Here is a 14,228-nt window from a genome sequence, read left to right as displayed (position 1 = left end):
CGCCCCTCCCCCAACCAGCAGAAGCCAAACTCCAACCCTAGCGGAGGTTGCCAGGCAACACTTGATCGCTGCCTTCTGGGAGAGGGGCCAGAAACTGGCCTAGAACATAAGTACCTTTCAGGGGAATAAAAAATGTAAATGCAACAAGTGAAAGCAGAACAATATCTGAAGGAATAAAGAAACACACTATAGAATCCTGAAGGCTTGGAAAAAGCTTCTTATCATTACAGCAAAGCCAGAAAATATTGATTTGTTCGCAAAAGACTCCATAAGACAAGTTGCAGGGAGGGAGGGAAATATGACCACTGGGAAAGTCAGTGTAACTTACTTGTGGACAGAAATGTACTACATAAAGACATCTTACCAATAATAAAAACTTAGGAAAATAGAAATGCTTTCATAATATTATTTGTTAGTTTCTTCTAACACTAAATCTGTAATCATATTTCCTCAACTCTCTCAAAATACTTTTTTAATTGCTGCATTTGCATCAGGCTCCAAACAAAGACCAAACGCATAGTTAGACATTATATCTCAAACTATTTTCACCTAAATTGGTTCCCTCCTTTTTTATGCCAGTATGATTCAATTTTTAATAAGATCACAAGAAAGGTTTTAAAAAAGTAAAATGGAGAAAGGAAAAATGATTCACAGGTAAAAAGATTAAAATGGTGCCTAAAATCAAAATCTGCCCTCTTAACGATAAGAAAAGTAAATGTACGGCTGGTTGAATGAATGGTTATTAAACTGGCAGTCTTCAAGAATCCTACCCTCCTCCAAAAAGACAGCAAACCAGAAGTTAATTTTTTTTAAAAGAGAGAGGTTGGAGTAGAATTGTCTGCTGTGGTAGGAGGCTACACAGGCATTACCAAGCGCCTGAAGGCAGCTGTGAACGGGAAAACTTAAGGTTGGTTCTCCCACCCTAGCTGATTTGCTCAGTGGATAGAGTGTCAGCCTGAAGACCGAATAGTCCCAGGTTCAATTTTGGTCAAGGGCCAATTTTGGTCAAGAACCAGGTTGTGGCTTGATCCGCAATAGATTGCAGGAGGCAGCTGATCAAGGCTTCTCATCATTGATGTTCCTAGCTTCCTCTCCCTTTCTTTCTGAAATCAATAAAAATATATTTTTTTTAAAAAAATTGGTTCTCCCGCTAAGCAAGGGCCTTCTTCCCGGGCAGCTGACTTCGTTCTAAATTGTGAATACTCCTGACAACCTGAAAATAAATAGAGGCAAAGTCTCAGGACTCGGGTCAGTGTCAGCACAGTGCTCACATTCGTGAAAACGTGTCGATATTTTGTTAAAACTGTCAACTTTTTATTTTGGAGAAAGGGTTTCGGGAGGAGTATCTGCACATTCTGCATGACACGCTATCACATAAATTCATTACAGAAATATTTTTTGTGATTCTGTTCAAGGACTTCATTTTCCTTTTTTCTCCTAACAAAAACAACCATCTCATTTGGTGGTTACTAGGCAACACTGGCTGGACCAAACCATCCTGGAGGGGGAGGAAGGAGGTGGTGTTTTTCTCGGTTTTTGCTCCAAGGAAAGGTGCTGTCGAGATTCCTCATGAGGCTATATTTGAGCTGCTAACAGCTTCAGGATGGAGATTAGGTGGATGGGTGGTTGCTAGGCAGCATCTTGGCACCAAGGCCAACTTTGAGTAGAGCACAGCTGTTTATCAATTTACCCTCTTGGTGGTTGCTAGGCAACACCTTGGCCTGGTCACTGTGTTCAAGCCAGGGTCTTCAACATCATCTGTGAGCCGAAACTGGTGTGGCTCAGTGGATAGAGCGTTGGCCTGTGGACTGAAAGGTCCCGGGTTCGATTCCGGTCAGGGGCATGTACCTTGGTTGTGGGTACATCCCCAGGGGGTGTGTGCAAGAAGCAGCTCATTGATGATTCTTTCTCATCGATGTTCCTAACTCTCTGTCCCTCTCTCTTCCTCTCTGTGAAAAAATCAATTAAAAAAATATATATTTTTTTTTAATATATTTTATTGATTTTTTACAGATAGGAAGAGAGGGATAGAGAGTTAGAAACATCGATGAGAGAGAATCATCAATCAGCTGCCTCTTGCATACCCCCTACTGGGGATGTGCCCGCAACCAATGTACATGCCCCTGACCGGAATCGAACCTGGGACCTTTCAGTCCGCAGACCGATGCTCTACCACTGAGCCAAACCGGTTTCAGCTTAAAAATATATTTTAAAAAAAAATATATATATATATCATCTGTAAATAAATGAAGCAAAACTGTTACCTGAGAGATGAAAGTCCCCTTTTCGAGGACCCCAAACTGGGTCCTTTTCCCCTTTGTGTCATGAAGCCAATAAGAGACACAGAGTATTAACCGTGCAAACTTTATTCAATGAGGAAGCAAGAGCCTAGCTCTCAAACCAGCTTCTCCTCCCAGGACCCAGGAATTGTTGATACTTAGAAGGGGGAGAAGGGTATTAACCGTTTTTTCCAGATTCTGCCTTTTTTCTGTCCTTTTGTGGTTCCTCCCTTTGTTGTCATGGTGACTGTCAATCATCATGGCACCTGTAGGTGTGCCATTTACTATGGACTTTATCAGATTTCTGGTCTCTGCAGGTCTCTCTGACAGCCACCATCTCTTAGATGTGTTTTGTCCTCCTCAATTACAGTTTACATTCAATATTACTTTGTATTATTAGTTTCAGGTTACAGCATAATGGTTCAACAATCTTACACTTTATGGAAAGTTTCCCTTAACTGAGCTCATTTTAACTAGTTCTTTCTTGCGAAAAAATTATTAACTGCAGGCCTTCCTATTCTCAAAGATAAGCACAGAGTTAGGGTGGGGTAGGGACTCAGCTAGGTTAAATAGATCTTTTGTGGGATAATTGATTTCCCTTTTTCTCATTTTCACTCATTCTTGAGGGTGCTGAGGGACATTTCCTTAAATTGTTAAGGAAAGGCTAGCCTAGGGCCCTGACCCGTGAGGTTTACACATCAGAGAAGGGTCTCAGTCCAATAGGACAATGAAGGTGAGCATAGTATGGGACAGAGGTCAGATTGAAAGTAGGGATACTGCCCTAACCAATTTGACTTAGTAGACAGAGCGTCAGACTGCGGACTGAAGGGTCTCGTGTTTGATTCCAGTCAAGGGCACATGCCCGGATTGTGGGCTTCATCCCATCCCCAGTGTGGGGCATGCAGGAGGCAGCTGATCAATGGTTCTCTCTCAGCATTGAAGTTTCTTTTCTTTGTTTTTCTTTTTAAAATATATTTTATTGATTTTTCACAGAGAGGAAGGGAGAGGGGTAGAGAGCTAGAAACATCGATGAGAGAGAAACATCGATCAGCTGCCTCCTGCACACCCTCCACTGGGGATGTGCCCGAAACCAATGCACATGTCCTTGACCGGAATCAAACCCAGGACCCTTGAGTCCGCAGGCTGACGCTCTGTCCACTGAGCCAAACCGGTTTCAGCAGCATTGAAGTTTCTATCTCTCTTTCCCCTCTCTCTTCCTCTCTGAAATCAATAAAACTATATTAAATTTTTTTTAAAAAAAGAAAGAGCCGAAACCGGTTTGGCTCAGTGGTAGAGCGTCGGTCTGCGGACTGAAAGGTCCCAGGTTCGATTCCGGTCAGGGGCACGTACCTTGGTTGTGGATGCATCCCCGGGGGGGGGGGGGGGGGTGCGGGAAGCAGCTGGTCAATGTTTCTCTCTCATTGACGTTTCTAGCTCTCTATCTCTCTCCCTTCCTCTCTGTAAAAAATCAATAAAATATATTTAGAAAAAAAAGAAAAAAAAAGAAAGTGGAGTTACTAGGGGCGACTGGTTGAGAAGGGGATGTTGATGACATGCCCAGCGATGCTTTATTTTCCCTCTGCGGCTGTTTGGGAGATGTTAACCACACTGCTGCTCTCTTGAGGCAGGAAAGCAAAGCTGGCTGGCAGAAAACAGGAAAGGAGGAGGGGGGCCGTAAGAACACGTATGTCTCAGCAGGTGACTGCTCCACAGCACCCCATGTGGTTCTTTCAGGTACAGCAGGAGGAAGTACGGAAGTCTGAGGGTGGAGGTTGCTTGGAGGCGGGAGGGGCTAGTGTCCCGGTTGGTAATCCTAGGAGGAATGGCTTTGAGGTCTGCTACAGGCTAGCAGGAGTAGCGTGCATTCTGGGTAACCTCAGGCTCTGGGCCCATCGCCTGGTGCGATGGATCCAAGGCATATTCCCTGCAAGGCAGACTTGGTAGTTAGAATTATTTTAAAAAGGCCCTTTCCATGTATGCTCTGAACTTGGGCCGTTCTCCCTCCAGATATTTATTTATTCACTCATTCATTTATAAGTTTTCTTTTCCTTTTCAATGAATTTTTATTGATTTCAGAGAGGAAGGGAGAGGGAGAGAGAAATAGAAACATCCAACGATGAAAGAGAATCATTGACTGGCTGCCTCCTGCACGCCCCCTACTGGGGATTGAGCACGCAACCCGGGCCTGTGCCCTTGACCGGAATCAAACCCGGGACCATGCATTCCACAGGCCGACACTCTATCCACTGAGCCAAACCGGGTAGGGCTCTGCGGATTTTTAGATTAAACCCAATCTCCAGGTTGGAAGAAGAGTTGATAGGAACACAGATCCTTTGCCTAAATAAGGTTGGAACATTTCTCTGCTAAATCCTGGCTCCAGAGGGTGGGTGGGTGGTATGGCCAGCCTGGGTCAGCAGTTCTGGGGAGAAGTGTGAAATCTCCTGTGGAACACGGGCCTGGGCTCCTCAGAGCAGGGGGGAGGGCAATGGAATGTCAGAGACAAGGATCCCAGGGATCTTCTCAGCAAAGGAGGTTGGAGGGAGCGAGAGCAGGATCCCAGGATGGAAGGGTAACCAGCCAGGAGAATTCTTGCCTGATGAGGGAAATTAAGGCCCGAAAGAATTAAAAAATGGAATGTAGGGAGTAAAAGATGAAATAGACAGGGGCGCCAGAGACCGGATGCCAGGACACAGGCTTTATTGAAGAGAAGAGTACCACTGCCCGCTGCTGAGAGAGAGCGAGAGCGAGAGCGAGAGCGAGAGAGAGAGAGAGAGAGAGAGAGAGAGAGAGAGAGAGCGCGAGGGCCAGGGCACAAGCACTTTTTAAGGGGAGGAAAGAGAGGGGGCGGGGCTTAAGGCACTCAGCAGGTGCTAACTGGTGCTTTCCTGTAAGGCCTGTGGTTAGGGACCTGGGGACTTAGGAATGGGGGCTTAGGGTATTTGGCAGGTGCTGATGGGTGGTTCGGTGCTCAGGAATGTCCAGCTGCAGGTGGAGTTTACGTCTGTCCGTCCATCAACTGGAGAAAGGGAGGATCTATCAGGGTAGCCTCGATCTGAGAGGGTGTCTGAAAGTAGCAGGAGAGAGGGTGGCCCTCTAAATGCAGGCGGCTAAGTTATTTGTTTGCAGTGAATCGAGGCCCAGGGCTTCCAGATCATAAACAAGTGGCCCCAGAGACAATACGTGTAATTTCACGTTGAGAAGGAGGGAAAGAGGCTGAGAAAATCTGAGGCCTTAGCCCAGGCTGGTGTGCTCAGTGGTTAGAGAGCCAGGCTGTGCATGGAAGGGTCGCAGGTTTGATTCCCCCCATCAAGGCCACACACCTGAGTTGCAGGCTCCAACCCCGGCTCTGGTAGGGCATGTGCAGGATGTAACCAATCTATGTACATCAGATGTTTCTCTCTCTCCCCCTCCCACCCTTCCACTCTCTCTAAAAATCAATGGAAAAAATATCCACGGGTGAGGATTAACAACAAAAGGTGAGGTTGGATACCAGCAAGCTGGGAAGGAGGCAGCAGAGAAGGGGGGAGGGGAAGGCTGAACCGGAAGAGGATAAGTCCTGTGAAGCGACAGAGTTGGACAGACAGTAAGAAAACACACATTATAGCCCTACAGCCAGTGGACTCAAGGGTCCCGGGTTCGGGCATGTACCTTGGTTGCGGGCACATCCCCAGTGGGAGGTGTGCAGAAGACAACTGACCTATGTTTCTCTCTCAGGATATTGCGAACTCTATCTCTCTCCCTTCCTGTGAAAAATCAATAAAATAAATATTTAAAAGAAAGAACACACACACTATAACAGAATCTTACCCAGGAGCTGCCTGAAATTCCTGGGCTTATGGTTTCTCTCACCTTTTCCGGAGCTCCAAAGTGAGCCCCTTACTCAGGATGGAACCAGGGGGTCTTCTCGGTACCCACTCCCTCCTTTACCCGTGCCCAGGTTTTGGTTTTGGTGTCTCAGCCCTGTTCCTCTCCCCGCCTTCCCCCCCCCCCCCCCCCCCGCCCCGCCCCGCCCCACTTCGGTGAAGACTCGGAAGCTTTATTAGTACGTACAATCAACAATCCGCCATCTTTGTTCAGGGCATGGTGACTTCCGGTCGGGGAGGAAGCAACCCTAACCTGGCTTCCGGGAGATGCTGGAATAGGGTTAGAGCAGAGGTTTGCGTTGGGTTCTTCCAATCAGCTCCCCATCTCGCCCTCTGGCGGTTTCGGATGGCAGCCAGATTTAGTGTGACTACGGTCATTCTCCAAGACTGGCGCTGACCGTTTTCACCAAGGGATTTGGGGGTTCCAAATGGAGGAGGAGGGGACGGAGGGCACCGTCCATCTGCTGTGCCTCGCGGCCTCCAGCGGAGTCCCTCTGTTCTGCAGGAGCAGCCGCGGCGGTGCTCCCGCCCGCCAGCAGGTGGGGCTCTGGACGTCTGGTTCTCCCAAATGGAAGGGGGTTAGGAGCTAGGGCTCAGGTCTTCACCGGAGCAGGGGCTGGGGAGTTTAGAGGTCTGAGGGGTGCAATGGACCAAAAACTCAGTTTCCCTGACCAGGAGGTGCCAGGGGACCTAGACAGGGGAGGGGATTGGGGGGCCCCTGTCTAATGTCCTCAACCTTTCCGCAGCTCCCGTTCTCCGTCATCGGCTCCCTCAATGGAGTCCACATGTTTGGGCAGAATCTCGAGGTGCAGCTGAGCTCTGCGAGGACCGAGGACACCACCGTGGTGTGGAAAAGCTTCCATGACAGGTCTCCAAGTAGTAGCGTGCAGCGGGGACTGGGCCCTGTGGAAGATGACCTCAAAGGCCTTCCAGCCCTCCAAGGCCAGCTGTTACCCTCTCTGATCTCTGAGTTTCTCTGGATGAGAAGCGGGTTATGCAGGAGGAGGATGTAGCTAGCAGCCGGGATCAAGGGCAAACTCCTATCCTCACCGTCCTGTTCCCTGGCCTGGACTCATTCCTCCTCACCTTCCTTTCTCACAGCATCACCCTCATCGTTCTGTCATCTGAGGAGGGCACCTCGGAGCTGAGACTAGAGAGACTGCTCCAGATGGTGTTTGGGGCCATGGTGAGACCCCCCCAGGCCTCTTTTGCAAACCAAGGAATGTGAACTCTCAGCATCCTTCTCCCTCAGACCCAGCAGTCCAGCCCCCAGTGCCTTTCTCCTCCCAAACCTAGGAATCCTGGCTCCCAGTCCCTCCTCCCGCCGACTCAGGAGTCCAGATCCCCAGTCTGAGTCCCAGCCCCTGCTTTCTTCTAAGATGCCCAGGGCCCCTATTCTCTCATATGGTTCTTCTAGGTTCTTCTTGTGGGACTCGAAGAACTGACCAACATCAACAATGTAGAAAGACTGAAGAAGGAGTTGAGGGTGAGGCTATGGTTATTTGGGGACTACAGTGCCCAGCAGCCCCTGGGGCAGCCTGCCCCATGGATTCCTGGGATGGCTCCGTTTTCTGACCCTGGAGCTAGGCCCACCCACAAGGGCCACTTTTTTGAGGGGCAGGCGGCAGATCTAGGTGCCTCCCTTCTCCCTCTGCCAGGCCTGTTACCGCCTCATTGACAGCTTCCTGGGGGACTCGGAGCTCATTGGGGACCTGACCCAGTGTGTGGACTGTGTGGTTCCTCCAGAGGGAGCCCTCTTTCAGGTATGCGGGAGCCTTGGGAACTCTTAAACCTGTCTTTATGGGCCCGTCTCAGTCCTCATCCTCTTACCCCTGGACCATTGCCTCCACCTCTTCCCATCCTCAGGACTTCCAGTCCAGCCCCCACTTGGCCCCAGAAGGACCTTTTTACACCCAGAGCTGACCCAGCCCCTCCCCTTAGCACAGCCCTCTCATGGTTCCCACCCCCAGAACCCTTCCCCAGAACAAAGCCCCAGCCCCTTGCCCAGTTGCCTGGGGGGTCCCACACATCTCAACCATTTCTCAGCTTCCCTGCCCTAGCATAGGCTGGTCCTTCTATCTGGGGAGTCTCTATTTACCCTTTTTTTAAAAATATATATTTTATTGATTTTTCACAGAGAGTAAGAGAGAGTGATAGTTAAAAACATCGATGAGAGAGAATCATCGATCAGCTGCCTCTTGTACACCCCCCCCCCACTGGGGATGTGCCCACAACCAAGGCACATGCCCTTGACCGGAATCGAACCTGGGACCTTTCAGTCCACAGGCCAACACTCTATCCACTGAGCCAACCAGGTTTCGGCTCTCTATTTACCCTTTTTAATATATTTTATTGACTTTTTACAGAGAGGAAGAGAGAGGGATAGAAAGTTAGAAATATCGATGAGAGAGAATCATCCATCAGCTGCCTTTTGCACCCCCCTCCCCCCCACTGGGGATGTGCACACACAACCAAGGCACATGCCCTTGACGGGAATTGAACCCGGGACCCTTCAGTCCGCAGGCTGACGCTCTATCCACTGAGCTAACCCGGTTTCGGCTCTCTATTTACCCTTTTAAAAATGCTGCCCTTGTGGATTCACCAGGGGTGGCCACCCCCAGGAGCCTGAAGGTGGTTGGTTGTACCTGGCACACAGTAGGTCTCCGTAAACCATAGCTGCTGCTAATTGTTGGCGCCAGCAGCTCATGCTGGCGGGCAGCAGATGCCTTACCCGTTTCACTTCCCGCTGGGACTTGGGGATTGTGACTGCATGTGGTGGTGAAGGAGCCCAGGCCCAGGGCGGGTGAGACCCTTGGGCATGGCCACAAGGACAACTGGGAATGGTATGGCTGTCTGTTCGCACTCCTCGCCCACCCGGGACGCCCCTGTGCCCTTTTCTGTCTCCTTACCCAGGAAGCCCTCTCCGGGATCGCGGAGGCTGCGGGCACGGCCTTCGCCAGCCTCCTGGTGTTGGGCCGGGTGGTGACAGCCACGGAGAGCTGGTGGCGGCTGGGGACGCCGGAGGCCGTGCTCCTGCCCTGGCTGGTGGGGTCCCTGCCACCGCAGGCCGCGCGGGACTACCCGGTGTACCTGCCGCACGGGAGTCCCGCGGTGAGCGGTGGGCGGGCGGAGGGGAGGCGGGGCCTGGGGCACCAGGGCACGAAGGGGTGAGACTAGGGGCGGCGTCGCAGGAGGCAGGGCTGGCCCGTGGCTCACCTTGTGCCCCGGGTTCAGGTCCCGCACCGCCTCCTGACCCTGACGCTGCTGCCGGGCCTGGAGCTGTGTCTGCTCTGCGGGCCGCGCCCTCCCCTCAGCCAGCTGGATCCACAGGTGAATTCGGCCCAAGTCCTGCTTCCTCCTATTATACCCCCCGCCCACGTGCTCTCTGCTCTGCTCCCACCGCCCTCACCCCGGCTTGGCTCCCCTTCGGCTCCTTCGCGGTGTGTCCATCCTCAGTCCCCTTGCCTTCCGCCTTGTGGGCTCCTGCCCTCCTCGGTGGCCAAGCCTCGTGCCCCCCGACACCTCCCTGAGCCCCCCCCCCCCGTGGCCGGCAGCTCCTGGACCGCTGGTGGCAGCCCACGCTGGACCCGCTGCGGGCCTGCCTGCCGCTGGCGCCCCGCGCCCTGCCCGCTGACTGCCCCCTGCACGTGGACATCCTCGGGTAGGGCTGGGATGGAGGGCAGGGGGCTTGGGGTCCGCGTTCCTTCTCCTTCCCCCCGGTCACCGCACGCCCTTCCCCACAGGCTGCTGCTCCTCCACTTGGAGCTGAAGCGCTGCCTCTTCACTGTGGAGCCTTCAGCCGATAAAGGTGACTGAGGAGGACGGGGGAGGCGGCCGGAGGGCCCTGGGCCCTGCAGGGTCTGTCACCGGTTCTTCTCCTTTCAGATCCCCCCCCTGCGCAGCGTCGGTGCCTCCTCCGTTCCTTCTACGCCCTTGTCACCGCCACGCACTTCCCTCCAGGTCAGCGGTGGGCACGGCGCCCCCTGTGCGCAGACTGGGACACCGAGGCCCAAGTCACTCAGGAGGGAGGAGAGGGGGGTGGGGGCGGGGGAAACAGGCAGGACTCAGCCGGCATTGGGCGTGGGTAAGGCCTGGGCGTCCACGGATGGGAAGGAGGGCAGGGAGGTCCCAGCCTGAGGTGACAGACTCTCCTGGGTAATCTTAATAGTTAATCTGTTGCCAGATGCTGTATATGCAATGACTCACTTCATCCTCAGAGTGAGGGCTACCTCCTGCTGGGTAATCATTCCCGTATCGCAGATGCGGAGACTGAGGCTCAGCTAACCAGCAGCAGAGCCAGAAGCCTCTCCCGCTTTAAGCCCAGGCTTTTCGAGGGTCGGGGGAGGGGTACCGCGGAGCCCGGGGGAGTTAGAAGTCCTAAAACTCAAGGGGCGCTGGAGAGACAGAGGCAGGACCCAGGGTGACCTGCCCCCGCAGTGAGGAGCCTGATATTTAGCAAAACGGTGAAGGGCAGCACCTGGGAGGTCAGGACTGCCCCCTCCTAGCTGGTGACTCCACCTGCCCCACCAGCTTCCCACAGTGGGGCGGGGTCCCTGGGGTACCCCCCCTACTGGAGCTGAATGCCTGACGGTAAATATCACCTGCGTGCTTGCCATCTGTGTGTTTGTTGTTGTTGTTTTTTAACATATTTATTATTGATTCCAGAGAGGAAGGGAGAGGGAAAGAGACAGAAACATTATTGATGAGAGAGGTTCACCGATTGGCTGCCTCCTGCATGCCCCCCACTGGGGATCGAGTCTGCAACCTGGGCATATGCCCTTGACCAGAATCAAACCCGGGACCCTTCAGTCCAAAGGCCGACACTCTATCCACTGAGCCGCACCAGCTAGGGCTCCATTTGTGTTTCTGAGTGGCCTCCTGGGGCCGCACAGTGTCTCAGGAGAGGGGACCGAGGCTGGGTGAGGGCCTGCGCCTGCAGGTCACTGACGCCCGATGGAGCCGAGGCCCCTGCCTGTCCGGAGTCACACTCAGGCCCAGGCTGGGGTTTGGCTCCCGCAGGCGGCATCTGAGCGGCCCACACCCCACCGGTCACTCAGCCCTTCCCGTCCTCCCTCCAGAGCCCGGGCAGCAGGAGGAGAAGGCGGAGGACACGGCCCAGCAGGCTCACGTGCCGAGAGCCTGCTACCTGGTGGCGGGGACCGAGGAGCCGGGCACCGGATGGCGTCTGGTGGCCCTGCAGGTGGGGCCGCGGCGGCTGCTGCTGCTGCTGGCCGCTCAGAGCCCCTGCCACGGGCTGCGGGGCCTGGCCGCCCGCACTCTGCAGGCCCTCACCCCACTCCTCTGACCGCAGACCGAACCGGGCGGTTAGCGTCTCTGTTTATTGGGTCACAATAATACACAGCCCCTGGCGGGGAGGGGGCGGGAGGGGCCACAACAGGGTGGGGGGGAGGGGAGGAGGCGCCTGCTTCCCCGGCCCCGCTCCCCTCTGTGCTTGGGGGGGGACGGGAGGGAGGGGGCTCCCCCTACCCCCCAGAATGTAAACAGCAGCAGATGAACAAAAATAAAAATACAAAATGCCGGAGGAGAGTCCCAGGCACCCCCTACCCTGGGGTCCTCCTGTCACCAGCGGAGGGCCCCTCTCTGCTCCGATCCGTAACTCCCTCAGTCCCGGGGCTTCCTGGCGCGGCCGCACTTCCGGGGGCAGGTCCGGGCTCAGAACTGCTGGGCCAGCAGCTCGCACAGGTGGCGGGAGACGGGCTCCTTGCTGGTGCGCAGGGTCAGCCGGTACATCTGGGGGAGAAGGGGGAGGGGGGCTCAGGGAGGAGGCGGAGGGATACAGGCCAGGGGAGAGGATGGGGAGTCCGGGGGGAGGGTCCAGAAAAAGGAGAAAGGGGTCTAGAAGGTGATAGAAGGGACAGGAAGTAGGAATACAAATGATGGGAACAGGGAAAGAATGAAAAATAAAAGAGGCCAAGAACAGTGGAAAGGCCCTAGCCAGTGTGGCTCAGTGGATAGAGCATCAGCCTGTGGAATGAAGGGTCCCAGGTTCAGTTCTGGCCAAGAGCACATGCCTGGGTTGTGGGCGCGATTTCCAGACAGGGGCGTGCAGGAGGCAGCCGGTCAATGATTCTCTCATCATGGATGTTTCTCTCTCTCTCCCTCTCCCTTCCTCTCTGAAATCAATAAAAAAATAAAACAAGAACAGCGGAAAGGATATGCAGACAAAAATCCGGGGAGCGGAAGCTGAGCCAGAGGACTGGGGGTGGGATGTTTCAGGTGGGCCTCCCAGACCCCTCACCTGGGCCTGGGCGTTGGGCTCCAGCCGGAGCAGGCAGCCCACCTGCAGGGCTTTCGTCTGGATGATCCCGGCCCCCACGAAGTTCTCGGGGTTGGGGTCCACGTTGTCCAGGAGCGCGGAGCCAAACCCCAGGAGCTGGGAGGAAGGGTGGCGGCCGTCAGGGTGGCCTACCGGCCCCCAAAACCACCGGAGGGGTACTGGCCGCATTTTCCAGATGGGGAAACTGAGGCTCCAGCCGCGGGCCCCAAATCCCAGAGTTCGGGAGAGGCTGGGCTGGGATGTCAGCCCGGGGCTTCCTCCCGGGTCCCCCTGGCCCTCACCTTGGCCTTCGTGACCTCCGCGTCCATGGGGTGGGTGGCTTTGAAGATTTTCTGCGCCTCCTGCTGGGGGCTGGGCGGAGAGGGTCAGTCAGGGACCCGCCGCCCGCCCACCGCCCTCCCACCCGGAGTGAGGCTGGCCCGGCGCTACTCACAGGCTCAGCTGCTTCCAGCGCTGGAAGAAGTCCTGCGCCGCCATCTCTGTTGGCTGGAAGAACTTGTTGATGGTCACGGGGAGCTTCAGGGTGAGGGACTGAGGGGCTCCCCCATACCTAGTGTTAGAAAGGGCGGTCAGGCCCCGCCCATCAGACCACGCCCTTGCCAACAAGCCCCGCCCTCACCCAGCAGGCCCCGCCCACCGGCACCACCTGGACTCACCGGAAACGCACGGACAGGAGCGGGGGCGTCAGGAAGTCCCTCAGACACTCGATGTTGAGCACCTGCTGCACCTGCGCCCCGCCGTCCACCTGCGCGGCCACGCGCTTGGTCTGCACGGCCAGCTGTGCCCAGCGGTCAAGGAAGCCAGAGACTGAGGTGGCTCCTGGGCCCTGCCGCCCGGATGCCCCCATGCTACATCGCCTTTCACATGGGGCTCAGCGGCCTCCCCATCACTCCCCGCCCCGCAGGCAGTGCCTCTCTGGGCTGCAATCCCAGCTCTGCCACCTCAGCGACTGTGGGCCCCTCGTGGCCTCTCTCAGCCGCATCTGCGAACTGGACGGGTCCTCCGCGCTCAGTGACAGGATCCAGCACAAGCACTTGTCCGTGTGGCTGGCACACGGGACCTGGTCATTGCTATCTCTTCCCTTCATGCCAGCGGCCCAGGGCACAGGCTGGGCCTTCTGCATCTCACCACCACCCCCCCCCGCCCCATGCCCAGCAGAGCTGAGTGTTCAAGAGGCCTCTGGAAATGGTGATGGGCGAAGCGAAGAACTAAAAATAAGATCCTCAGAGTTGGGGTCTAACCCTAGTTTCACAGGGCTGGGAATGGAGCAGAGGGGAGAAGGGACTGGCTGCTCAAGCACTTCCTTTCATCCTTCCAGAGTTTTCCAAGCACGTGGGTGCACAAAACCACCCCACGAGGAGGAGCGAAGGGTCCACACAGGCAGAGCGACAGGCCTGGGCTCACAGGAGGGCTCTGGTCGGCACCGGGGCCCCAGGCTGGCCCTGGAGCTCAGGAGGGACAGCGGACAGAGTCAGGGAAGGTCTGGAAGGGGCCAGGCAGCAGGGGCTCCAGAAGCACCGCCTCCTCACACCTATCACATCACTTCGCTGTCACCTCCTGGGGGGAAGGGACCACCCTCCTACAGATGACACTGCATCTCACAATTAACAAGGCTCTCAAGCAGGAGGCTGAAGACGGGTCTCGCCCTGGGTCCCTCTCGTCCCAGGAGGCAGACCCGGCGGGTGGCCTGGAGCCGGGGCTGGGCCAGGGCAGAGGATATGGGTCTGGAGGTCCCCGGGGTGGACGACAGTGGGCGTGAAGCTCTGGAACTGGACGGAGGTCTTGTTG

At 55.2% G+C, this 14,228-nt stretch overlaps 2 protein-coding genes across 3 annotated transcripts in view; one reads left to right on the top strand and one right to left on the bottom strand.

Moving 5' to 3' along the window:
* The first annotated feature begins 6,371 nt into the window (after nt 1–6,371).
* On the top strand, nt 6,372–11,554 carry FUZ (fuzzy planar cell polarity protein). Its single transcript, XM_036425751.2, has 11 exons — nt 6,372–6,681; nt 6,889–7,010; nt 7,244–7,328; nt 7,560–7,628; nt 7,801–7,905; nt 9,056–9,253; nt 9,377–9,472; nt 9,697–9,803; nt 9,886–9,950; nt 10,028–10,102; nt 11,221–11,554. Exons 1-11 carry the CDS (start codon nt 6,571–6,573, stop codon nt 11,445–11,447), a joined length of 1,260 nt encoding a protein of 419 aa, XP_036281644.1. The 5' UTR covers nt 6,372–6,570; the 3' UTR covers nt 11,448–11,554.
* Nucleotides 11,467–14,228, bottom strand: part of AP2A1 (adaptor related protein complex 2 subunit alpha 1) — a 32,289-nt gene continuing 29,527 nt past the window's right edge. For both annotated transcript variants that reach the window (XM_036425708.1, XM_036425709.2), the window contains 6 exons: nt 14,161–14,228; nt 13,097–13,220; nt 12,874–12,990; nt 12,722–12,791; nt 12,402–12,536; nt 11,467–11,893 (listed from right to left, as the gene is read on the bottom strand). The exon at nt 14,161–14,228 is cut by the window's right edge and continues 22 nt beyond it. In XM_036425708.1, coding sequence (XP_036281601.1) covers nt 11,816–11,893; nt 12,402–12,536; nt 12,722–12,791; nt 12,874–12,990; nt 13,097–13,220; nt 14,161–14,228 — 592 coding nt within the window. In that variant the 3' untranslated portion in view covers nt 11,467–11,815. The remainder of the gene's footprint in view (nt 11,894–12,401; nt 12,537–12,721; nt 12,792–12,873; nt 12,991–13,096; nt 13,221–14,160) is intronic.

The sequence above is a fragment of the Pipistrellus kuhlii genome, unplaced genomic scaffold, assembly GCF_014108245.1.
Source record: "Pipistrellus kuhlii isolate mPipKuh1 unplaced genomic scaffold, mPipKuh1.p scaffold_m20_p_84, whole genome shotgun sequence".
Classification (NCBI taxonomy): Eukaryota; Metazoa; Chordata; class Mammalia; order Chiroptera; family Vespertilionidae; genus Pipistrellus; species Pipistrellus kuhlii.
Note: the sequence above shows the minus strand (reverse complement) of the source record. Positions and strands in the feature narration are given on the sequence as shown.